This window comes from Salvelinus alpinus, chromosome 19, assembly GCF_045679555.1.
Source record: "Salvelinus alpinus chromosome 19, SLU_Salpinus.1, whole genome shotgun sequence".
NCBI classification, from domain to species: Eukaryota; Metazoa; Chordata; class Actinopteri; order Salmoniformes; family Salmonidae; genus Salvelinus; species Salvelinus alpinus.
Window position 1 is genome coordinate 38,422,033 of NC_092104.1, and position 25,542 is coordinate 38,447,574.

The 25,542-nt window shown below is 44.9% G+C and overlaps 1 protein-coding gene across 1 annotated transcript in view; it reads right to left on the minus strand.

Annotated features, from left to right (window-relative positions):
* Positions 1-25,542, minus strand: part of LOC139545522 (rasGAP-activating-like protein 1) — a 62,294-nt gene that overhangs the window by 7,335 nt on the left and 29,417 nt on the right. The window contains exons 6-15 of the mRNA XM_071353400.1: positions 20,611-20,692; positions 20,327-20,467; positions 20,046-20,137; positions 7,240-7,357; positions 6,111-6,264; positions 3,414-3,478; positions 3,068-3,180; positions 1,518-1,710; positions 1,219-1,356; positions 178-322 (exon numbers count right to left, since the gene is read on the minus strand). Coding sequence (XP_071209501.1) covers positions 178-322; positions 1,219-1,356; positions 1,518-1,710; positions 3,068-3,180; positions 3,414-3,478; positions 6,111-6,264; positions 7,240-7,357; positions 20,046-20,137; positions 20,327-20,467; positions 20,611-20,692 — 1,241 coding nt within the window. The remainder of the gene's footprint in view (positions 1-177; positions 323-1,218; positions 1,357-1,517; positions 1,711-3,067; positions 3,181-3,413; positions 3,479-6,110; positions 6,265-7,239; positions 7,358-20,045; positions 20,138-20,326; positions 20,468-20,610; positions 20,693-25,542) is intronic.

Below are 25,542 nucleotides of genomic sequence, written 5' to 3' on the forward strand. Positions count from 1 at the left end.
TCTGATGTTCCCCTCCAGTGGCTCTACCTTATCTCTACGGTAACCTGCTTGTTCTTCATCAGGCTACTGATGCATTACTACTAGGGTCCAGAGTTTCCCCTAGTCAGGTGACGTAGTGACAAAAAAACTCCTGACCCTATGCATTACTGAATAAACAGTCTTGCTGGTGCTTCTTACCACTATCTTGGTCTATGTCGATGAGCTTGTCCAGGAAGTCTTTAACAGAGGCCACGCTGCAAAGGATGATGGGATGCAGGGGCTCCATCCACAGCTCCTTGCCGTGGCCCAGCTGCAAGCCCAGATTCCCCACACTCTGCACTGCCTGGAGCACACAGAGAAACAGCCATGTTCACCCATCACTATCTCATGTAACTATAACCATCAATCAAATGGACAAGGAGTATCATTATCAAACCTGGTATTAAATGAAAAGCACAGTATGATCAGGTGCTACTTGTGCTTTTAGTAACAGAGTATCTCACACACACACACACACACACACACACACACACACACACACACACACACACACACACACACACACACACACACACACACACACACACACACACACACCTGGCCAAGGGAGCAGAAGAAGCCCCTCTCCGAAGCTCTGCTTTGAACCACAGCCTGGCCGCACACAGAGGTAAAAATAGAAAATGTTCTATAGAGGACCCATAGCAACAGGACTTCAGCACCACGGACAGCAACTCTATCCTCTACAACTGTTTTACCAACATGATCTCACAGTTTTCCTTCGAAATTCAACGTATTATGGATGAACTTCTATTTTTGACACATTAATTCTGCATGGTTACAGGGTTAATTCAGCGGGGTTACAGGATTAGAACAGAATCAATTCAATTGTTGACAGTTAAAGCATTAATTCTGAGGGGTTAAGGTTATGGGAATGGTTTGGGGAAGGCTTAAAAGAAAAAAAGAAAAAACGACTCGCTGTAACCATCAAGTATTATCAACTTTTGTCATGGCTTGCTCGAGTATTGTGAATTGTAGTGGCGCAGTGGTCCAAGCATCACAAGTTCGCGCCCAGCGTTGACCAATCGTTTTTCTTTTTCTGTGTATATCGACGTTCTCAGATGTCAGAAATCGAAGTCTATTTCTAGTGATCAGGCTGGTTTTACTGTGTGGCACTGGTTGAGAATGTGTGTGCAGGCATGTGTGTTTGTGTGTGTGTGTGTGCGTGCAAGGGCACAGTACCTTGGCCAGCAGTAACAGTGTCCTGCTGGTGCGTGTATCTGCATGCTGGTCCCTCAAGTGGAATAGCTTGGGTGTGAGGATAGCAGGGGCAAAGAAACGCAGAAAGAAGAATCCACTGATGGCCAGATACTTCACATCCTGTGAGGAGAAGGTGAGTAGGGAAGGAGTACAGGAGATATGAATAAAGAAAAACACTGACACCATCCCAGTGTCTATTCTCTATCCAGCATTGAAAACACACCTTCATCTCGGTGACCTTGGTAGGTGCATTTGACCATTGACCTATTGGTGAGACTGACCTCGTTCTCTGGCTCAGGGAACTGCTCCTCCACCCTCTTGTGCAGCTGTTTAAAGGCCACCCTCATGACGGGAGGGCACTGTGCAACTGACCCAACGATGGACTCTACGATGCTGGACAGATAGCCCTGCAGCATCTCCACACTGCTCTCCCTCACCTCAGCCTCAGACGCCGCACCTTTAAATGAGATACGCCTCCAGAGAGAAAGAGAGGGGTCAGTGTTACATTGAAATGAAATGTCTACTGCCAAATCAATGATGCTCTGACACGCAAGGGTCTGTCGGATCATTACTGTGATCTTTGCTTTGTACAAAAAGCATTGTCACTAATTAGGAAGTCTGTGCACAGTGCAAATCAATACAACATCAAGACATTCCATGAATCAATAGATGCTTCAGTGTTGTGATGTCTGTGGAGACATGAGCACAAATGTGGACAGATAGCATAATGTTACAGTACATAGCAGGTTAAGTCTGAGGATATTTAGGATCAGTCTGTGTAAATATCAGGTCTGGTCTGGGCTGTAGGGATGGTATATACTGGAGATGGGTGGGTATTAGAGATGGGCATAGTCCCAGGCGCTATTCACATAATAATAAGGAATTCCCCTCGACCACGCCCACAAATTGGGGAAAACCAACATTCTTTCCTATTGACCCCCATTGTAAAAGAGGCAACTTCGTCGTCGATTTTTGTTATACAGAAATAACAAAACATGCTGAAAAGCTGCTGTGTCGTTCAATGTACACGCAGCCAGGTCAAAAATCCTAACCCACGATTCGTAATGTTCCCACGTAGGGAAATAGAGCCTGCGAGAGGAACCCTCTGGCTTCAGCCCTCTGGCTTCAGCCCTCTGGCTTCAGCCCGTTCAGTGTGGAAGAGTGGGATATGTGGGGATGCAGTGTCCAAGAAGGCTAAACGTAAAACATTTCATCACAGGTAAGACATTTAACTTGTTTAGTACAGTCCATTTGTAACTCCATTTACTACTTGGAGCTGTATAGTTCGTTTGTTTGTGTTGTTGGTCTTGGCTAGCTTAATGTTCGATTCGCTAGCTAGCACTCACTCACTCAAGTGGCTGCTAGCATCGTCATGAAAAGGGGCATGAGGGAAGCCCTACAATATTACATTTTTCTAAGTAGTGAGAATGCTAGGGAGCAGGCAATGTTGAAAAGTAATCTTTACACGTTGTACTTTTCTTAAATCTAGTTTTGTAATTGACAAAAACAAGCAGGCAACAAGAAAATTGCGTTTGAAAAAGATCAAGGTTTTGCTGTGAACCAATGGGGTAACCTAGGTAACCACAGGTTTTTTTTCACCACAGGCGGGCAGGGTCGCGATGTTCTATCTAATACCGACTGGGCCTATCTTAGGGGGTTCTCTCTGGTTGCTAGGCAACAACCTTCCCCCATTTTTACATTCCTTTTTCATATCTTGATGTTGTCGTCTCTAGTCAACTGTGAAGATGTTATGTGCTGTTATCCAGGAAACTATTACATCTCATAAACCATTTTTTACATCTGTATTTCTACACCAGTATTTCCTCTTTACCTGGTTCTGTTCAGGTCAATTTTACACGGGTCCAGCTCAATGTACTTCTTCTCCTCAAAGATGCGGTTAATGATGGGCTTCAGGACCTCATGAAGGTACAGCATCCCCACAGCCTGCCAGTGCACAATACCTCACATTTACAAAGCATACATTCAATGCTATTTTATATTTATCCAGCTAACACCAGCTTTTCAGAATAATAGTGGTTCTTAGATTTAAGTCTTTGGCATGTATATACTGTGGGACAGGTGTGAGCATAGTGTGACTGCCAAGAGTGAATCCAGCTAACATGTTGGATTGAGCATGCCTAGACAACATGATGAGAATATACTGGAGTTCCACTCACCTTCATGAACTGCTCCATGGCTTTAGAAGCTAGAGAGTTGGACCGGAACAAGGTGTTTGGATCCGCTGTCAGAAGGATACATGAAAAGGAAGAGGAATGTAAATAAAAAAAATTAACATATCTTTATAACATAGTACAGGCTATACACTTCAGTGACATCATATTTCTAAACCACTGTGTATGGGGCTAAGAGGAGTCATGAACCAGATATTGATCTTGGTCTACGAGGGTCACCCAAATACTAGCTCTACTCTAATTTCAGTATTCAAAGATGACTGTCTTTGGCCCTCTTTGCTACACAGTTACCTTTATCCTTGGAGGGAGGAACATTGATGTAGTCATGGGGATATGACCTGTTGCCAGGCAAAGTGTTTTAGTTGTATACCTAAAGGTCATTTGTGAGAGGAGATAGGGAGGAGCTGCCTGCACTTTCATGACATAAAGGATATTTAGAAGTTTGGGTCCACCACACAACTTCTAAGGTAGTTTTTTTCTCATTTGTCCTTGTGCCCTGCTTTAATGTCTTGCTGCTCCCCAACATCTATTTTGATCTCCCTTTCAGATCGTGTGGAGTTGCTATGGAAACTTGGGCACTTTGTTTGTTATCGCAAGCCACACTAACAGAAAGAGAAGAAAACACGCAGAGCACAACAAAACTCCTTATGACTTAGCCTGGGGACGCGGGTGGAGACAGAAATATAATTAATGAACACGCAGAACTTGTGAAACGACTTAAGGGTGGATAATTGTCGGAGGACTGATAAATATAGTGCTGGCAGGCATGCACCGCCCGCCCACACAGCCCGACCGTGGCTGCTGCTACGATTAGAGAAAGAGCGTCAAATCAGAGTTAAATACCAACAACGCTTAGAGCCTCTGTGGGATACGCAGGAACAAGAGCAGGTGAGCAGCTGGGCTCTTAATCAATCTGCCTAGCACACATACAGTACCAGTCAAAAGTTGAAACACCTACTCATTCAAGGGTTTTTCTTTATTTTTTACTATTTTCTACATTGTAGAATAATAGTGAAGACATCAAAATGATGAAATAACACATATGGAATCATGTAGTAACCAAAAAAAGTGTTAAACAAATCAAAATATATTTTATATTTGAGATTCTTCAAAGTAGCCACCCTTTGCCTTGATGACAGCGTTGCACACACTTGGCATTCTCTCAACCAGCTTCATGAGGTAGTCAACTGGAATGAATTTCAATTAACAGGTATGCCTTGTTAAAAGTACATTTGTGGAATTTCTTTCCTTCTCAATGCATTTGAGCCAATCAGTTGTGTTGTGACAAGGTAGGGGTGGTATACAGAAGATAGCCCTATTTGGTAAAAGACCAAGTCCATATTACAGCAAGAACAGCTCAAATAAGGAAAGAGAAACCACAGTCCATCAGTACTTTAAAATTTATCTGAAAAAAGTTTCTTCAAGTGCAGTTGCAAAAACCATCAAGCGCTATGATGAAACTGGATCTCATGAGGAACACCACAGGAAAGGAAGACCCAGAGTTACCTCTGCTGCAGAGGACAAGTTCATTAGAGTTAACTGCACCTCAGATTGCAGCCCAAATAAATGCTTCACAGAGTTCAAGTTACAGACACCTCTCAACATCAACTGTTCAGAGGAGACTGCGTGAATCAGGCCTTCATGGTTGAATTGCTGCAAAGAAACCACTACTAACAGACACCAATAATAAGAAGAGACTTACTTGGGCCAAGAAACTCGAGCAATGGACATTAGACCGGTGGAAATCTGTCCTTTGATTGATGAGTCCAAATTTTAGATTTTTGGTTCCAACCGCCGTGTAATTGTGATATGCAGAGTAGGTGAACGGATGACTTCCGCATGTGTGGTTCCCACCGTGAAGCATGGAGGAGGAGATGTGATGGTGTGGAGATGTTTTGTTGGTGACACTGTCTGTGATTTATTTAGAATTCAAGGCACATTTAACCTGCATGGCTACCACAGCATCCCATCTGGTTTGCGCTTAATGGAACTATCATTTGTTTTTCAACAGGACAATGACCCAACACACCTCCAGGCTGTGCAAGGGCTATTTGACCAAGAAGGAGAGTGATGGAGTGCTGCATCAGATGACCTGGCCTCCACAATCACCTGACCTCAACCCAATTGAGCTGGTTTGGGATGAGTTGGACCGCAGAGTGAAGGAAAAGCAGCCAACAAGTGCTCAGCATATGTGGGAACTCCTTCAAGACTGTTGGAAAAGCATTCCAGGTGAAGCTGTTTGAGAGCATGCCAAAAGTGTGTAAAGCTATCATCAAGGCAAAGGGTGGCTACTTTGAAGAATCTCAAATATAAAATATATTTTGATTTGCAAATAAAAGAAATGGGTTACTACATGATTCCATATATGTTATTTCATAGTTTTGATGTCTACACTGTTATTCTACAATGTAGAAAATAGTACAAATAAAGAAAACCCCTTGAATGAGTAGGTGCGTGTAAACTTTTGACTTGTACTGTACACTCAAAGCTCCTTCCCACACTGTACACTACCTTAACCTACACACTCCCTGGTTGTTCACAGCTTCACAGGGATTTGTTTCCATACATCCAAGAGATTCAGTGGTCATATAACTATGTTTTTTACAAGAGCATTCAAAAAAAGCTCACAAATATGACTTTCCTATCCAATGTTAAATTCCCAAGCCAGCCAGTGTCTCTTACAAGTGTGGTTGACCTCACGGGTGCTGAGGTAGTCCAGAAAGGGCACCACCAGGCCCTGGCCCAGGTAGATCTTGACCAGGGTCATGGCCACGTCCTGCCGGCTCTCAACCGTGGTCACCTCCTCCAGCATGGTCAGAGGGCTGCTGTCCTCCACCTGGGAGGGGTCATAGGTTGGAGATAGTCGGGGTCTATTAGCCAGGTGTTCATATATGAGAGAAAGCTGACTTTGTGCCTTTCCAAGCCAAACCATATCATAACTGCTACACACAGCCTACATCGTTGTCACCATATTAGCTAAAGTAACGTCATAGTCAACATAGCTAATAAAACTAAGACGTTAGTAAACCTGCTACAATCATGCAGTAACTATAGTATATAGTCAGTTAGAAATTTAGCAGTTACACCGGCGGCAATAAATTAGTAAAACCAAAAGCTTACCTTGACTTGGAAGAGTTCCAGTATTGTGTTGGATAGCCATAGCCAGCTAGCTAACATCCCTCTATTTGAGCAGGGTGTATGAGTGGGCTAAACTAGCTAGCTGCATTTGCTAGCTAAGTAAGTGAAACTGCTCCTTTATTTTTGAAGAAATTAATTTGTTCAAAACTATTGTCAACTCCTCACCACATTTTATGCACTGCAGTGCTAGCTGGCTGTAGCTTATGCTTTCAGTACTAGATGAATTCTCTGATGCTTTGATTGTGTGGACAACATGTCAGTTCATGCTGCAAGAGCTCTGAAAGGTTGGAGAACATCCTCTGGAAGTTGTCATAATTACTGTGTAAGTCTATGGAAGGGGTTGAGAACCATAAGCCTCCTAGGTTTTGTATTGAAGTCAATGTACACAGAGGAGGACGGAAGCTAGCTGTCCTCCAGCTACACCATGGTGCTACCCTACAGATGGCTGTTGAGGCTACTGTAAACCTTCATTGCAAAACAGTGTGTTTAATACATTATTTGGTGATGTGAATATATTTAGTCGTTTTTAAATGTTTTAACAATTTTATTTGTATGAAATTCACTGAGGTGGATGGTACACCCCTTCCTCCTCTGAAGAGCCTCCACTGAAAAATATCCTGTAGAATGAGTTAATAACAATGTGTTGTGTTTGTGACAGTAGTGTGATGCTGACCTCAGCAGGAGAGATGACAGACTCCACCAGCAGGTCAATGAGAGGCTGGTAGTACATGGAGGGCAGGATACGGTCCTCCACCAGACGCACCTTAAGACGCAGCGCACCCAGCTTACCTCTGTGGACAGAGAGAGAGAGAGGGAGGCCTCAGAGACACTAGAGTCACAACACTCAAACAATACTATACAAAAGGGAATGTGCCCACACCGGGGATAGGTTTGGTGGATTGCCATGCGGGGTATGATGTGTGACAACCACCCTGTAATGGCCTTTCCAGTTTCCTCTACCCTGCCATCTTGGGAGTGACAGACCTCCCTTCTGATAGTACCTTGTCATTCCTTCCGGAACAAACAACCCCCTAAATCTGTGACTCATTCCGTAATGACTCTCTCTCTGTGTGTGTGTGTGTGTGTGTCTTGCTATCACAGTTACCCTTGTTCTACTGTTATCACAGAGAACAGATGCCTGCAGAGCCCTAGCTGTATACTCTTGTCCCTTGATGAAACTCGGTGAGGGAATTAGATACTTAAGCAGTGATCCGTCGGCTGTCTTCAAACCTTTGCCTTATACTTATTAGGCCCTAATCTATGGATTTCACATGACTGGGCAGGGGCACAGGAACTGGGGAACAAGTCTTCCAACCAATCAGAATGAGTTTTTTCCCCACAAAAGAGCTTCATTATAGACAGAAATACTCTTCAGCAGCCCCCCCCCCCCCCCCCCCCCTCCCTCAAACGATCCCGCAGGTTAGGAAGCCGGATGTGAAGGTCCTGGGCTGGCGCGGTTACACGTGGTCTGCAGTTGAGGTTGGTTGGATGTACTGCCAAATTATTTTAAAGTGGTAGAGGAAATTAACATAAAATTCTGTGGCAACAGCTCTGTTGGACGTTCCTTCAGTCAGCATGCCAATTGCGCGCTCCCTCAAAACTTGAGACATCTGTGGCATTGTGTTGTGTGACAAAGCTGCACATTTAGAGTGGCTTTATATTGTCCCCAGCACAAGGTCCACCTGTATAATGTTCAGTGGCGGTTCTAGTTCGTATGGCCCCCTTCATCCCCCCCCCCCCCCCCAACAAAAGCACCATTCTGCATTAACTGTCATTTTTATTCAGACATTTGGAACAACACAAATAAATAATCATAACATTTAACACTATAAAAATATATACAAAAATAAGACTCAAAAGACAAAAAGAAGTAACAAAGATAAATAGAAACAAATTGTAGTATATACATACAAATAAAAAGATACTCAAATTATTACAAACAAATAAAACTAAATTGCACAAATCCTATATCACACAAATATACAAATAGAATAACACACTTATAAAGAAGAGAACCTGATTATTACACTATTGCACTTCAAACAAGAAACACACAAACTAAATTGCACAACTGCCATCTAAACCCTGACTTTTCTTGCCTTCCTTGATGCAAAGTCATCAATTACATCATCATAAGAAATCTGCCCTGCAATTGTGTGGTTAATACTGATGACAGCAAGGCTACTAAGGCATTCCTGTGACATGGTGGACCTCAGGTAGGATTTGATGAGCTTCAGCTTTGAAAAGCTATCACGTCTGCTCCTGCTCCTCCCCTCCGGCGTACGACATCGCCAGAATACTAACCCCCGGTCCTGGGATTCATCATTACGCACACCTGGCACTCATCATTACGCGCACCACACCTGGAATCCATTACCTTCATCCTTTCCTACCCTTTATATGTCACTCTCCCATGTTCACTCACCAGTTGGTATTGTTCTTGTGTATCGGCATACTGCCTTATGTTAGTGTCGTGTTCTTGGTTTGTTGTTTCATTAAAACGTTGCACCTGCTTCCGACTCACTGCCCCATCATTACAGAATACCAACTCAAAATATGGAAGCAGCAGGACAACCGGACATGTACCAGACAATCAATGAACAAGGTGACCTTCTTCGTCAACACCATGATCAGCTGGCTCAACTGGGGACGGCCATGGAAGATGTTCTCCACAGTCTACAACGTCTCAACAGCGGAGGATATTCTAGGGCGAGTCTACCCAATGAGTCAGCACACCAGCCCATTCAGCAACCTGCTCAGGTCAGCGATGCCCGTTTATCCCTCCCGGAGAGATATATGATGGGACACCATCCAAATGCCGTGGCTTCCTCTTTCAGTGCTCCCTCTATTTCGCACATCAGATGGGAGCTCCCACCACCGAGAGGTCTAAGGTTGACACGGATATTTCTCTGCTGACTGGGAGGGCATTGGAATGGGCTACGGCCGTCTGTGAGAGAGGAGGAGCTCGAGTCTTATGAGGGGTTCATGGCTCTGTTTAAAATGTATTTTTGATCATCCCGCGGAGGGCAGAGAGGGAGGTGAGCGTCTGCTTCAGCTCCAGCAAGGGAATCAGATGGTTGATGAGTATGCACTTACCTTCCGGACAGTAGCATCTTCCAGTGGATAGAATGAGTCAGAGTTCAGCACATTATTTAGAAGAGGTCTGTGCGAGGAGGTTCAGACTGAACTGGCCTGCCGAGTTGACAACCTCACCCTGGACACACTCATTGCAATGGCCATCGTCTGGATAACCTCCTCCGGGAGCGTTGGCATCTCCATCACTTCTCTCCCTCCTTCGGCGAGTGTTCGGGATCAGAGCCTGAACCCATGGAGGTAGGGGACACACGTCTTCCCGCGGCGGAACGACGCAGACGGATACAGCTGGGGCTCTGTCTGTACTGTGGCCAGGGAGGGCACAAGCACCAGCGGTGTCCATTACTTCATAATCTGGGATCCATTAGAGCAGAGGGACGGTCACGTGATGTTACATCCCCCGGACCAGGAGTGAGTATTCCATCTACTGCTCTTCCTGTTAGACTATTTTTAGTACCCATCACTGGATCAGACCCTTGCCTCCTCTCCTTTTCCAGTTCAAGGTCTCGACTGTCAGCCTCTAGGATCCGGAACCATCACACACATCACTCAACCACTCACCCTCACCATGGAGCCCAATCACCAGGAAAACATCCCTTCATCACCATTGCACCAGTTCACAAGATCATCCTCTGTCTACCTTGTCTTCAGCGCTATAACCCTACCATCTCATGGATGCGGGAAGACCTGCTTTCCTGCCCCCTGTGGTTCCACGTCGGTTGAGAGTCCTGTGGTTGCCCTCCAGCCCAACATCCTGGAGGAATATCAAGATCTAAGGGAGGTATTCTCCAAGACCCGCGCTACCTGTCTACCTCCTCATCGCCCCTGGGACTGTGCCATTGACCTGTTTTTCGGTGCTACACATCCGTGGTGACGCATCTACCCTCTGTCGGTGGCTGAGACCCAGGCCATGGAGGACTACATTCAAAAGGCGCTCCAACAGGGCTTCATCCGCAGGTCCAAGTCCCCTGCGTCGGCTGGTTTCTTCTTCGCGGCCAAGGAGGAGGGAGGATTACGCCCTTGTATCAATTACCGTGGACTCAATGACATCACCACGAAGTGTCGGTACCCTCTCCCGCTGGTGCAGTCAGCCATCAAGCAGCTCCGCTGGGCCCAGTTATTCACCAAACTGGACCTGCGGAGTGACTACAATCTCATTCGCATCCGGGAGAGGGAGTAGGGGAAGACGGCATTCAGCATGATGTCTGGTCACTATGAGTTCTTGGTTATGCCCTTTGGCTTAGCCAATGCTCCGTCAGTGTTCCAGGCATTCGTCAACGAGGTGTTCAGGGACATGCTCAGACGTCAGGTGATTGTGTACATCGATGACATCCTGATCTTCTCGACCAACCTGGAAGATTCACGTTCGAGCAGTCCTGGAATGCCACTTGGCTAGCCACCTGTTCGTGAAGGCGGAGAAGTGCCAATTCCACCAGAGAGCTGTCTCCTTCTTGGGCTACCAAATCAACTCACAGGGAGTGAGGATGGAGGACAAGAAGGTAGATGCTGTAAAGTCATGGCCAGTCCCAACCACCATCAAGGGGTTACAACGGTTTTTGGTGTTTTCCAACTTTTACAGTCGCTTCATCAGGAACTTCAGCGTCGCCGCCCCTCTCACCTCCCTCCTCAAGGGTGGGCCTCTTAGGTTGGTTTGGTCTCCAGCAGCCGACGAGGCCTTTCATCTCCTCAAGGGGTGTTTCACCTCCGCCTCCTTGCTAAAACACCCAGATCCCACGCTACCCTTTGTGGTTGAGGTAGACGCATCGGAGGTGGGTGTGGAGTCAGTTTTGTCACAAAGACAGGGGGACCCACTAAAGTTGTATCCTTGTGTTTTCTTCTCCAAGAAACTGTCCCCCGCAGAGAGGAATTACGACGTCGGCGATCGGGAGCTCTTGGTGATCGGTAGCTCTTGGCGGTGAAGTTGGCATTAGAGGAGTGGAGACACTGGCTGGAGGGTGCCAAGGAACCACTCGTCATCCTCACCGACCATCGGAACCATAGAGTACATACGGACAGCGAGGAGACTGAATCCGCACCAAGCCAGGTGGGCCCTCTTCTTCACCGGGTTCAACTTCACTCTGACCTATCGCCCAGGTTCTAAGAACATCAAGGTTGATGCCCTGTCCCGTATCTACGATTTGGGAGAGGCTCCTCTCCAGAGGGCACCCATAATCCTATCCTCCCGAGTCGTGGGTCCAGTAGTTTGGGACGTAGATGTGGACATCTGCCAGGCTCTAGAGAGGGAGCCCGCACCCCGGAATTGTCCTCCCGCACGCATCTATGTTCCCACAGGGATAAGGAATCGGCTGCTGACCTGGGCACACACAGATGTCATCGCTGGACATCCAGGTAATTCTCGCACCATCCATTCCATCACTGAGAAATACTGGTGGCCCACCTTGGTGCAGGATGTTACGCAGTATGTCAACTCCTGTTCAGTGTGTGCTCAAACCAAGTCCACCCAGAATGTTCCAGCAGGGAATCTCCTGCCGCTTCCCGTGCCTCAGCGACCTTGGTCCCATCTATCCATTGACTTACCGAGTTACTGATCTTCCCCCTTCTGGTTTCACCACCATTCTAGTGGTAGTGGATAGATTCTCCAAGTCATGTCGCCTAATCCCTCTTCCTGGTCTTCACACTGCTCTCCAGGTCGCTGAGGCACTTTTCCAACAGGTCTTCCGGGAATTATGTTCTTCCGGAGGACATCTCAGACCGTGGCCCCCAATTCACATCCTGAGTATAGAGGGCCTTCTTGGAGAAGCTCGGGGTCACGGTTAGCCTCACATCCGGGTATCGGCCTCAGTCTAACGGGCAGGTGGAGAGGATGAATCAGGAGCTAGGGAGGGTCCTGAGGAGTCACTGTCAGGACTGGCAGGGTGAGTGGGCACATTTCCTTCCTTGTTGGTATTGTAATTGTGTATCGGCGTACTGCCTTATGTTAGTGTCGTGTTCTTGGTTTTGTTTTATTAAAACGTTTCACCTGCTTCCGACTTACCGCCCCATCATTACAAAAGCTCCTCTCTGCTTCAGCTACGGTCACTGGAAGAGTAAGACAAATTCTGAGAGCGGTCCACAAATTTGGACTGTTTTATATTATTCTTAACGATTTCGCACAAACCAGAAAAAAATGCAACAATATGTCTGTGAAACTACAGTTGAAGTCAAAGTTTACATACACTTAGGTTGGAGTCATTAAAACTCATTTTTCAACCACTCCACAAATTTCTTGTTAACAAACTATAGTTTTGGCAAGTAGGTTAGGACATCTACCTTGTGCATGACACAAGTAATTTTTCCAACAGTTGTTAACAGACAGTTGTTAACAGACAGATTATTTCACTTATAATTCACTGTATCACAAAGTTGACTGTGCCTTTAAACAGCTTGGAAAATTCCAGAAAATGATGTCATGGCTTTAGAAGCTTCTGATAGGCTAATTGACATCATTTGAGTCAATTGGAGGTGTACCTGTGGATGTATTTCAAGGCCTACCTTCAAACTCAGTGCCTCTTTGCTTGGCATCATGGGAAAATCAAAAGAAATCAGCCAAGACCTCAGAAAACAAATTGTAGACCTCCACAAGTCTGGTTCATCCTTGGGAGCAATTTCCAAACACATGAAGGTACCACGTTCATCTGTACAAACAATAGTACGCACGTGTAAACACCATGGGACCACGCAGCTGTCATACCGCTCAGGAAGGAGACGCGTTCTGTCTCCTATAAACTCCTACTTTGGTGCGAAAAGTGCAAATCAATCCCAGAACAACAGCAAAGGACCGTGTGAAGATGCTGGCGGAAACCGGTACAAAAACATCTATATCCGCAGTAAAACGAATCCTATATCGGCATAACCTGAAGGCCGCTCAGCAAGGAAGAAGCCACTGCTCCAAAACCGCCATAAAAAAGCCAGACTACGGTTTGCAACTGCACATGGGGACAAATATCGTACTTTTTGGAGAAATGTCCTCTGGTCTGATGAAACAAAGACAGAACTGTTTGGCCACAATGACCATTGTTATGTTTGGAGGAAAAAGGGGGAGGCTTGCAAGCCGAAGAACACCATCCCAACCGTGAAGCACGGGGGTGGCAGCATCATGTTGTGGGGGTGCTTTGCTGCAGGAGGGATTGGTGCACTTCACAAATTAGATGCAATCATGAGGCAGGAAAATTATGTGGATATATTGAAGCAACATCTCAGTCAGGAAGTTAAAGCTTGGTCGCAAACGGGACTTCCAAATGGACAATGACCCCAAGCATACTTCCAAAGTTGTGGAAAAGTGGCTTAAGGACAACAAAGTCAAGGTAATGGAGTGGCCGTCACAAAGCCCTGACCTCAATCATATGGAACATTTGTGGGCAAAACTGAAAAAGCGTGTGCGAGCAAGGAGGCCTAAAAACTTGACTCAGTTACACCAGCTCTGTCAGGAGGAATGTGGGAACTTATTGTGGGAAGATTGTGGAAGGCTACCCGAAACGTTTGACCCAAGTTAAACAATTTAAAGGCCATGCTACCAAATACTAATTGAGTGTATGTAAACTTCTGATCCACTGGGAATGTGATGAAAGAAATAAAAGCTGAAATAAATCATTCTCTCTACTATTATTCTGACATTTCACATTCTTAAAATAAAGTGGTGATCCTAACTGACCTAAGACAGGGAATTTTTATTAGGATTACATTTCAGGAATTGTGAAAAACTGAGTTTAAATGTATTTGACTAAGGTGTATGTAAACTTACGACTTCAACTGTATATATTCACAGTATTATTAATGAATAGCGGTTTATTTGGTAGCCTTTGATAGTGTGACTGATTTTACTAATTGCATTAGTACTGTACAAAGTTAGAGGTGCGCTATTTGATAGATTCCCCCTACCTCAGGCTACCAGTGTTGAGACCTGAGGTCAACCTACCCCCGCCCCCTCCCTATCTCGTACTTCTGAGTGAGAGACCTTCCCAGGCGGTAGCCTGCCTAGCTCACAAACTAAACTCAGCAACAACAAAAAAAATCCCTTTTTCAGGACCCTGTCATTTAGAGATAATTTATAAAAATCCAAAAAACTTCACAGATCTTCATTGTAAAGGGTTTTAACACTGTTTCCCATGCTTGTTCAATGAACCATAAACAATGAACATGCACCTGTGGAACGGTCGTTAAGACACTAACAGCTTACAGGCGGTAGGCAATCAGTCACAGGTATGAAAACTTAGGACACTAAATAGGCCTTTCTACTGACTCTGAAAAACACCAAAAGAAAAATGCCCAGGGTCCCTGCTCATCTGCGTGAACGTGTCTTAGGCATGCTGCAAGCAGGGATGAGGACTGCAGATGTGGCCAGGGCAATAAATTGCAATGTCCGTACTGTGAGACGCCTAAGACAGCGCTACAGGGAGACAGGACGGACAGCTGATTGTCCTCGCAGTGGCAGACCATGTGTAACAACACCTGCACAGGATCGGTACATCTGAACATCACACCTGCGGGACAGGTGTACAGAATGGCAACAACAACTGCCTGAGTTACACCAGAAACGCACAATCCCTCCATCAGTGCTCAGACTGTCCGCAATAGGCTGAGAGAGGCTGGACTGAGGGATTGTAGGCCTGTTGTAACCAGACATCACCAGACATCACAGGCAACAACGTTGCCTATGGGCACAAACCCACCGTCGCTGGACCAGCCAGGACTGGCAAAAAGTGCTCTTCACGGATGAGTCGCCCCTTTGTAATCCGTGATTGTCTGAAGACCCTGCCACATACGTCTCATGTATGAGCTGTTGAATTGCGACTACACTTTGTCTCTGTACTGACATTTTGCCTGTTTGATTGCCTTATGGAGGGAATGACTACACTGTTTGTATTCAACCATATCCCCAGTCACCTTGCCATGGTTAAATGTGGTGGTTTGCGCTTTCAGTTTGCGTGAATGCTGCCATTTATCCACGGTTTATGGTTTGGGTAGGTTTTAATAGTCACAGTGGGAACAAAATCCCCTATACACTTTTTGGTAAACTCAGTCACCGTGTCCGTGTATGCATCAATGTTATTATCCGAAGCTACCCGGAACATATCCCAGTCCGTGTGATCAAAACAATCTTGAAGCATGGATTCCGATTGGTCAGACCAGAACTGAATAGATCTTAGCACGGGTACTTTCTGTTTCAGTTTCTGCCTATGGGAAGGGAGGAGCAAAATGGAGTCATGATCTGATTTAACAAAGGGAGCGCGGGGGAGGGCCTTGTACAGTAGGCATCCTGGAAGAGAGAATAGCAGTGGTTGAGTGTTTTTCCAGCGCGAGTACTACAGTCAATGTCTTGATAGAAATTCTGTAGCGTTTTCCTCAAATTTGCTTTGCTAAAATCCCCAGCTACAATGAATGCGGCCTCAGGATATGTGGTTTCCCGTTTGGATAAAGTCCAGTGTAGTTCCTTGAGGGTCGTCGTGATATTGGCTTGAGGGGGAATATACACGGCTGTGACTATAACTGAAGAGAATTCTCTTGGGAGGTAATACGGTCAGCATTTTATTTTATTTTTTTATTTTTTTTCACCTTTATTTAACCAGGTAGGCAAGTTGAGAACAAGTTCTCATTTACAATTGCGACCTGGCCAAGATAAAGCAAAGCAGTTCGACACATACAACAACACAGAGTTACACATGGAGTAAAACAAACATACAGTCAATAATACAGTAGAAAAATAAGTCTATATACAATGTGAGCAAATGAGGTGAGATAAGGGAGGTAAAGGCAAAAAAAGGTGGCGGTGTAAATACAATATAGCAAGTAAAACACTGGAATGGTAGATTTGCAGTGGAAGAATGTGCAAAGTAGAAATAGAAATAATGGGGGGCAAAGGCGCAAAATAAATAAATAAATACAGTAGGGGAAGAGGTAGTTGTTTGGGCTAAATTATAGATGGGCTATGTACAGGTGCAGTAATCTGTGAGCTGCTCTGACAGCTGGTGCTTAAAGCTAGTGAGGGAGATAAGTGTTTACAGTTTCAGAGATTTTTGTAGTTCGTTCCAGTCATTGGCAGCAGAGAACTGGAAGGAGAGGGAGCCAAAGGAGGAATTGGCTTTGGGGGTGACCAGAGAGATATACCTGCTGGAGCGCGTTCTACAGGTGGGTGCTGCTATGGTGACCAGCGAGCTGAGATAAGGGGGGACTTTACCTAGCAGGGTCTTGTAGATGACCTGGAGCCAGTGGGTTTGGCGATGAGTATGAAGCGAGGGCCAGCCAACGAGAGCGTACAGGTCGCAGTGGTGGGTAGTATATGGGGCTTTGGTGACAAAACGGATGGCATTGTGACAGACTGCATCCAATTTATTGAGTAGGGTATTGGAGGCTATTTTGTAAATGACATCGCCGAAGTCGAGGATCGGTACGATGGTCAGTTTTATACATGTATTTTATATATGTATCAGAAGTATACAGAATGGTGTTGTCTGCGTAGAGGTGGATCAGAGACTCACCAGCAGCAAGAGCGACATCATTGATGTATACAGAGAAGAGAGTCGGCCCAAGAATTGAACCCTGTGGCACCCCCATAGAGACTGCCAGAGGCCCGGACAACAGGCCCTCCGATTTGACACACTGAACTCTATCTGAGAAGTAGTTGGTGAACCAGGCGAGGCAATCATTTGAGAAACCAAGGCTATCGAGTCTGCCGATGAGGATGTGGTGATTGACAGAGTCGAAAGCCTTGGCCAGGTCAATGAATACGGCTGCACAGTATTGTTTCTTATCGATGGCGGTTAAGATATCGTTTAGGACCTTGAGCATGGCTGAGGTGCACCCATGACCAGCTCTGAAACCAGATTGCATAGCGGAGAAGGTGCGGTTGGATTCGAAATGGTCGGTAATCTGTTTGTTGACTTGGCTTTCAAAGACCTTAAAAAGGAAGGGTAGGATAGATATAGGTCTGTAGCAGTTTGGGTCAAGAGTGTCACCCCCTTTGAAGAGGGGGATGACTGCAGCTGCTTTCCAATCTTTGGGAATCTCAGACGACACGAAAGAGAGGTTGAACAGGCTAGTAATAGGGGTTGCAACAATTTCGGCAGATAATTTTAGAAAGAAAGGGTCCAGATTGTCTAGCCTGGCTGATTTGTAGGGGTCCAGATTTTGCCGCTCTTTCAGAACATCAGCTGACTGGATTTGGGAGAAGGAGAAATGGGGAAGGCTTGGGCGAGTTGCTGTGGGGGGTGCAGTGTTGTTGACCGGGGTAGGGGTAGCCAGGTGGAAAGCATGGCCAGCCGTAGAAAAATGCTTATTGAAATTCTCAATTATAGTGGATATTTCGGGTGGTGACAGAGTTTCCTATCCTCAGTGCAGTGGGCAGCTGGAAGGAGGTGTTCTTATTCTCCATGGACTTTACAGTGTCCCAGAACTTTTTTGAGTTTGTGTTGCAGGAAGCAAATTTCTGCTTGAAAAAGCTAGCCTTGGCTTTTCTAACTGCCTGTGTATATTGGTTTCTAACTTCCCTGAAAAGTTGCATATCACGGGGGCTGTTCGATGCTAATGCAGAACGCCATAGGATGTTTTTGTGTTGGTTAAGGGCAGTCAGGTCTGGAGAGAATCAAGAGCTATATCTGTTCCTGGTTGTAAATTTCTTGAATGGGGCATGCTTATTTAAGATGGTGAGGAAGGCATTTAAAAAAAATAACCTGGCATCCTATATTTGATTGTGAGGTATTCTAGGTCGGGTGAACAAAAGGACTTGAGTTCCTGTACATTATAACAATCACACAATGAGTGGTTAATCATGAAACATACACCACCACCCTTCTTCTTCCTGGAGAGTTCTTTATTCCTGTCTGCGTGATGTACTGAGAACCCAGCTGGCTGTATGGACGGGGACAGTATATCTGGAGAGAGCCATGATTCTGTGAAACAGAGTATGTTACAGTCCCTGATGTCTCTCTGGAAGGAGAACGTCGTCCTGAGCTCGTCTACTGTATTGTCCAGAGACTGAACATTAGCGAGTAATATACTTGGAAGCTATGGATGGTGTGCCCGCCTCCTGAGTGGGACTAGAAGTCCACTCCGAATACTTCTTCTCCGCCGGCCCGGCGGCATCTTGGGCAAGCCTCTGGGATAACTTAAATTGCCCTGAGGGGTGTGAACAAAGGATCCAATTCGGGAAAGTCGTATTCCTGGTAGTAGTGCTGGTGAGTTACCGCCGCTCTAATATCCAAAAGTTATTTCCGGCTGTATGTAATAACACAAAAACATGTCTGCACTAATAGTGTAAGAAATAACACACAAAAAAAATACTGCAAAGTCGCTTAGGAGCTAGAAGCAGAGCTGCCATGTCTGTCAGAGCCATCTTGCTGTTTTGTCGGATGGAGGCGCCCATATCTGTATGGATCTGTGCAAAACTGCTACAGTAAGTGTATCTTTTTATTAGAAGGATTTTTTCTCGCTGATGAAAGATAAGGGCCATATGTTTCCAAAGCCTTCATTTCTCAGAACAAGAATAGACTGACGAGTTTCAGAAGAAAGTTATTTGTTTCTGGCCATTGAGCCTGTAATCGAACCCACAAATGCTGATGCACCAGATACTCAACTAGTCTAAAGAAGGCCAGTTTTATTGCTTCTTTAATCAGAACAGTTTTCAGCTGTGCTAACATAATTGCAAAAGGGTTTTCTAATGATCAATTAGCCTTATAAAATTATAAACTTGGATTAGCTAACACAACGTGCCATTGGAACACAGGAGTGATGGTTGCTGATAATGGGCCTCTGTACGCCTATGTAGATATTCCATTAAAAATCTGCCGTTTCCAGCTACAATAGTCATTTACAACATTAACAATGTCTACACTGTATTTCTGATCAATTTGATGTTATTTTAATGGACAATATTTTTTGCAAAAACAAGGATGTTTCTAAGTAACCCCAAACTTTTGAACGGTAGTGTATGTGATATTTAATTTATTTTATTACATTTGCAAAAATGTATAAAAACCTATTTTTACTTTGTCATTATAGGGTATTGTGTGTAGATTGATGAGGGGGAAAAAACTATTTAATCAATTTTAGAATAAGGCTGTAACGCAACAAAATGTTGAAAAGTCAAAAGGTCTGAATACTTTCCGAATGCACTGTATATCGGGAATCGCCCATAAGTTTGGAAAAATCCAGATATGATTTTTTAGGCCATATCACCCAGCTCTAAACCTAACCTTAACACCAAACCATAAACTTAATTCCTAACCCCAAACCTAAACTGAACCCTAACCTAACCCCTAAGCCTAAAATAGCCTTTTTCCTTGTGGGGACTGGCGAAATGTCCCCACTTGTCTGAATGTTCCCTGTTTTACTATCCTTGTGAGGATTTCTGGTCCAAAAACAACAACAAAAACATACACACACACCCCTTACCCAGCATCATCCTCATGGTTTCCCAGGGGCAGCAGACGAAACCAACCCTGCAACAGAGGTGTCTTGTGCAGGCAAGCAAAAGGGATTTCCACCTGAACAGGAAAACAAATAACCGAAACATCATACCATACACTTAACTGAAACAGCACTCTAGCACCAACAATACATATTGGCATTTGTAAAAGAAAATATGAATGATTCCGCATAGTAGAAATAAGGATAATGTGTCCTCACAGAATAACATAAGTAACCCATAGGCATTAGGAACATAACCTCTTCACCTTTCCCAGGAAGTCATTCTTGCCCACCATGTCCCAGTCCCAGACTTCCACTGTGACACTCCCTCCCTCAGTCAGCTCCCAGGTCTCCAGCTCCAGCTCCAGGGTCTCACTCCAGTGTGGATAACGAGTCTTCTTAATGATCTAACACACACACACACACACACACACACACCAGAAAAACCCTTCATTTACTATTTCACATGCTCAAATCAGTCAATTTGTTTCCACTAAAGTTGGTGATAATTCAGACATGTACATTTTATCTGGCTCATCTCCCTCCTCACCGAAGTTTCTGCACTGTGGTTATTGAAGAGGATTCTGGCAAAGGGATCAGAGGTTCCAGAGATGTCTCTTGGCGCCAGGTCTCTAAGAGGTCAACGAACAGAAACACATTAATGTATGAGCAACCCCCCAGCCCCTTTACCTGTCCCTATACATGGTGCTGGAATGATTCAATGAGTGAGATGATATGTGCAGATCATTCCTCTAGATTTGACATTACTCTGCTAAATCTAAAGATGAGAGAACTTTGAGCAGCATAGAAGCCTGTTAGATGGGCCTGTGTTGTGAGATAGTGAGACAGTAAGTGTAGTGAGAGTATAACTCAGACTGAACTGCATCCATGATCAGAAGGCAAGCCGCTGAGCGACAGTGATGAAGCGTGAGCAGCACTGAGACAGTGACTTCACCATAGAGGTCGGCTAGAGACAGACTCTTTCACAGAGAGCCAGTTAGTGACCTGTTTATACACCCAGATTTCATGATCAAACCTGTCTCTCACTGCTCCCAGTGCTAAGACGAGGTGCATTCACACTCAGATAAGTGAGCACAAACCACCATGGTATATCAGTCTCTACAGAGATAAGCACTGTCTGACAAACAGAGACAAAGCTATGCTGGATACATTGTGTTGAATACATTCTGTGTAAGAGATGTGAATGGGCATGTAAGATAGTTAGCTATGTCACCGTCATCATAGCAGCAAAAATACTTGGACCACAACATAAAGCATATTTACCACATTCAGGGGCCAGGGCACATAATCCATTAAAACTATGTTCTCATTGGGAGCCCATTGCTGTCTACAGGACACAAAGGCAAAGGAGCACCAGACTATCTTAACTCTGCTGTTTGATACAATCCCACTGGGCACACCAAGTCATTTCAACGTGGACATTTTGGCAATATTTGGTTGAGACGTCGATCAATGAGGTTTGAACCTTTAATCACCCACTCAAAAAGACAGCCAGAAGTTTGTTGAATTCCCAATGTGTTATCACTATGCTTTCAACCAATATAAAAGCAAAGCCAAAATCCAATGGAAAAATAAGGTCAGATATTTTCTTTAGTTGTCATCTAAATGTGTTATCAATGCGCTTTCAACCATTTAAAACCACAACAAAGTTCAAATAGGAATACAATGTCAGATATTTTATATCTATACAACAACTTAATATGTTATCACTGTGCTTCATCTAATAGCACAACCAAATGACTTGGATTGTAGTTGAGATTACATTAAAAGTACATGGCGCAAGTGATAAATGCTGATTATTACAGCAATTGTGGTCTCCACAGAGACTATCAACATTTAAATTATATCTAATGCATGGATAGTTTCATCTGAGCCACTGGCTTAATGCTATTCTTTTACTTTTGGTTTAGTTGGAGACGTGAATCCAACATTTAATTTGTTAACTTGTCGACAAGTTGATGGGCTATTTATACGATTGCAAACGTGGTACTGAAATGTGTTTGGATGTCAACAAATTCCAGTTTGTCTACAAATTAATAATTTTTATGTTGGATTCACATCTCCATCTCAACCAATAATTAAAATGAAAGAATAGGACATAATCCAATAAAACTTTATTTAAAGTGCATTTTTTTTATTTCACCTTTATTTAACCAGGTAGGCCAGTTGAGAACAAGATAACAATTTGCCTGTGGAGAGAACAACAATACACTGAGAACATTTGAGAACATTTGCGAGAACATTTGAGAACATTTGCCTGCGGGTAATGGAGACCGGAGGTGGTATGAGCAAAATCATACTTCTTTCTGAACTCCTTGAACTCAGTGCAGACAAACTGAGTAGCGTTGTCGCTAACGAGCTCGGTAGGTATCCCCCATCTTACAAACATACCATTGAGGCGGGTGATGACCTGCTGGCTAGTGGTAGTGGGCAGGTGAGCTATTTCTATGTCCCTAGAATAGTAGTCCACCACTATGAGGTATTTCTTGCCCTATAGCTCACACAGGTTGGCTGCGATCTTCTGCCACGGACCCTTAGGTAAAGGTGTGATGACAAGTGGTTCTCTCTTTTGAGTTGGTTTGTTCTCTGTACAGAACCTGCGTGACATTACTTTTCTCGCGATGTGGGCGCTGATGCCCGGCCACCACACCGACATCTTGGCTCTTTCTCTGCACTTTGTCAGCCCCATGTGACCTTTGTGTATCTGTTGTAGAACTTTTTCCCTCTGTGAAGCTGGGATGACAATCCTGTCTTGATATAACAGAAGTCCATCCCGCTCTGATAGATGCGCTCTCGCTGTGCGGTATCCCTGTAGCGAGTAGGGTAACCATTCTCTGAGGCCAGCCTTTTCGGATGTAGCCCATGACCATTTGGAGGTGTGCATCGTTGCGTGTAGCCTCTCTGATGTCATCCGACCTGTGTGCAGACACTGGTCTGTTCTCCCCCACAGCCTCCACATATGCTTTGACTTCTTCTTCTGTGTCTGGCGTGTTTTCTTTCAGTGGGTTTCTTGACAGTGTGTCATCCACCACTAACTGCTTCCCAGGGAACACTGCTTTCCCATTGACACGCATGAGGCGTATGAGCAGTTGCTAACACCTGAGTGGTGCTTTGTCCAGGTCGTACGTGTTGATCAATGGAATGAGTGGCTCATGGTCTGTATGTAAAACAAAGTTGCCCTGCAGGTAGTGGGCAAATTGTTCACATGCACATACACCTTAAGGCACTCTTTTTCAATTTGCGCGTACCTTCTCTCAGTCTCTGTGCGTGAACAAAAAACACATCAGGATGGAGCTCGCCTCCCTCTTGTTCCTATAGGAGTGTAGCTCCGAGGCCATAGCTACTTGCGTCTGCACTGACCACAGTTGGTTGGCCGGCATTGCAGTATGCCAATACCTGCTCCTGTGGGTCTCCCCACATCTCTTTTTTCAATAGCTCAGTGATGGGGTGTAGCACTGATGACAGGCCCGGCTCAATGATGTTTGTTGGACTGGGCATCTCGGAGATGTCTTTCACTTTGCTGTCATCCGGCTTTATCCTATCCGCTCCGGTCATATGACCGAAGTACTGGATCTCCGACTTCCCAAAGTGGCACTTGTTTTTGTTCAGCTTTAGTCCTGACTCTGATAGGTTGCAGCTGGGTTCTGACAAAACGGTATCTGACAAAAACCGCTAGACGCATTGAGTGTGGAGAAGACTCTCGCCCTGGATAGCTTGGGTACTATATCCTCCAAGGTGGAGAAGATGAACCTCTCCCGTTTCACTGCTTCGTTGAGTCGTTTTAAGTCTACGCATTTTCTCACTTTGCCATTTTTCTTCATCACCAGCACCATGGGAACACACCAGTCTGTAGACTCGGTTACTCCCTCTGATCCCATTTCTTTCCATTCTGTCGAGTTCATCCTCCGCTTTTGGAAGGAGTGGAAACGGAATTCCGTGTGGCGAAGTCAGAGAATAGGGGACTGCATCGGGCCTAAGTTCAATCTTGACCGGTTCACAGTTCAGTAGCCATCTCTCTCCAAACACATCTGTGCTGATCTCATCTGCTCTGAGGAACAAACTCATCTTGCATGCAGCGGTTCTGCTAACTTGGTTATTAGCATATGGTCCTTGAATCACAAAGATCCAGAATTTGTACTTTTCTCCTTTTGGCAAAGAATTTTCCCATACAGTCAATCCTGCCACCTGGGCTGCGAACATCAGTTACAATGTTAACCAGCCGGGGGCGCTGTGCCGTTCTCTGGTAAGTACTCTGAGACATCGCTCTAATATCAGCCCCAGTGTTAATCTTGAACTTTACAGGTGTGCCATTTACTGGGAGCTCAACATGCCACTGATTTTCAGACTACTTAGTAACTGATCCCAAAAAGAATGCCCCTTGCATTTCCTCTAAATCCTCAGCTGTAACTTCTTTGACCATTTTTGTAAAATGCCCCAAAATGCCCCATACACTTCCTGCATCTTTCGTTGAGTGCTGGACAATTTTCACTGTAATCATGGTTGTGGTTACAATGTGAGAAATTCCCCTGTTTTGACTGACTGTTTCTTTGCTTAAACTGTTTGTTCTGGCTGCATGCAGTCTGCTTAGAATGTTTGTTGTAATGCTGTGGTTTGCCTCTCACCTCATCAACGTAGTTCTCAGCTTCCGCTCGCATGTCCACGTGCTGCTTCTTTATCTGCTCTGACTGGCGTGTGATTTGTATCGCCTTCTCCAGTGTCAAGTCTGGCTCCAGCTGTAGCTTTTGTGAAAGATCACTGTCCATAATGCCAATCACAATCCTGTCCCTTATTTGTTTGTCCTTTGTAGTTCCAAACTCGCAGTGTTCAGCTAGCTCATACAGATTCCTCACAAAAGATTCCACTGTCTCTCTTCCCTTTTTATTTTAATCCGTTTATGGAAACATGCTCGTTCGTGACTCACGTTGCGCCATGGCACAAAAGGTTCATTCAGTTTTTCGATCACCACATCATTGTTGAACTCATCATTAAAGTAATCAAAGGAGAACGCATTGTAGAAAATCTCTGCATCTTTCCCCATTGCATAAACTAGTGAATTCACCTGCACCACACCGGTCTCCTTATCCAGTTTCGATGCTACTCGAAAACAGGAAAAACGTTGTCTCCAGATCGGCCATGCCGCTGGAGATGGCTGTGAGAAATCGAATGGCTCTGGTAGGTTGAATTTCAACATTTCCCCACTAATCTTCGGCGTGTGAGTTCTTTAATTCTGACAACATGCCATGATGTAGGCCAGGCTGTGAATTATCCGGTTTAGTTATGTTACAAACTCTTAAATCAGGCAATTAACATGCAGTTCACCGAGCTACTATCTGCTAGTCCTCACTGCTAGGTTAGTCCTATTAGCGTAGTTTGCTAGGTCAGTCACTAGGTCAGTCAGTCAATCTGGTTATGACGATGACACGCATAACCAATCAATTACGGAGATATCTATCAGACATCA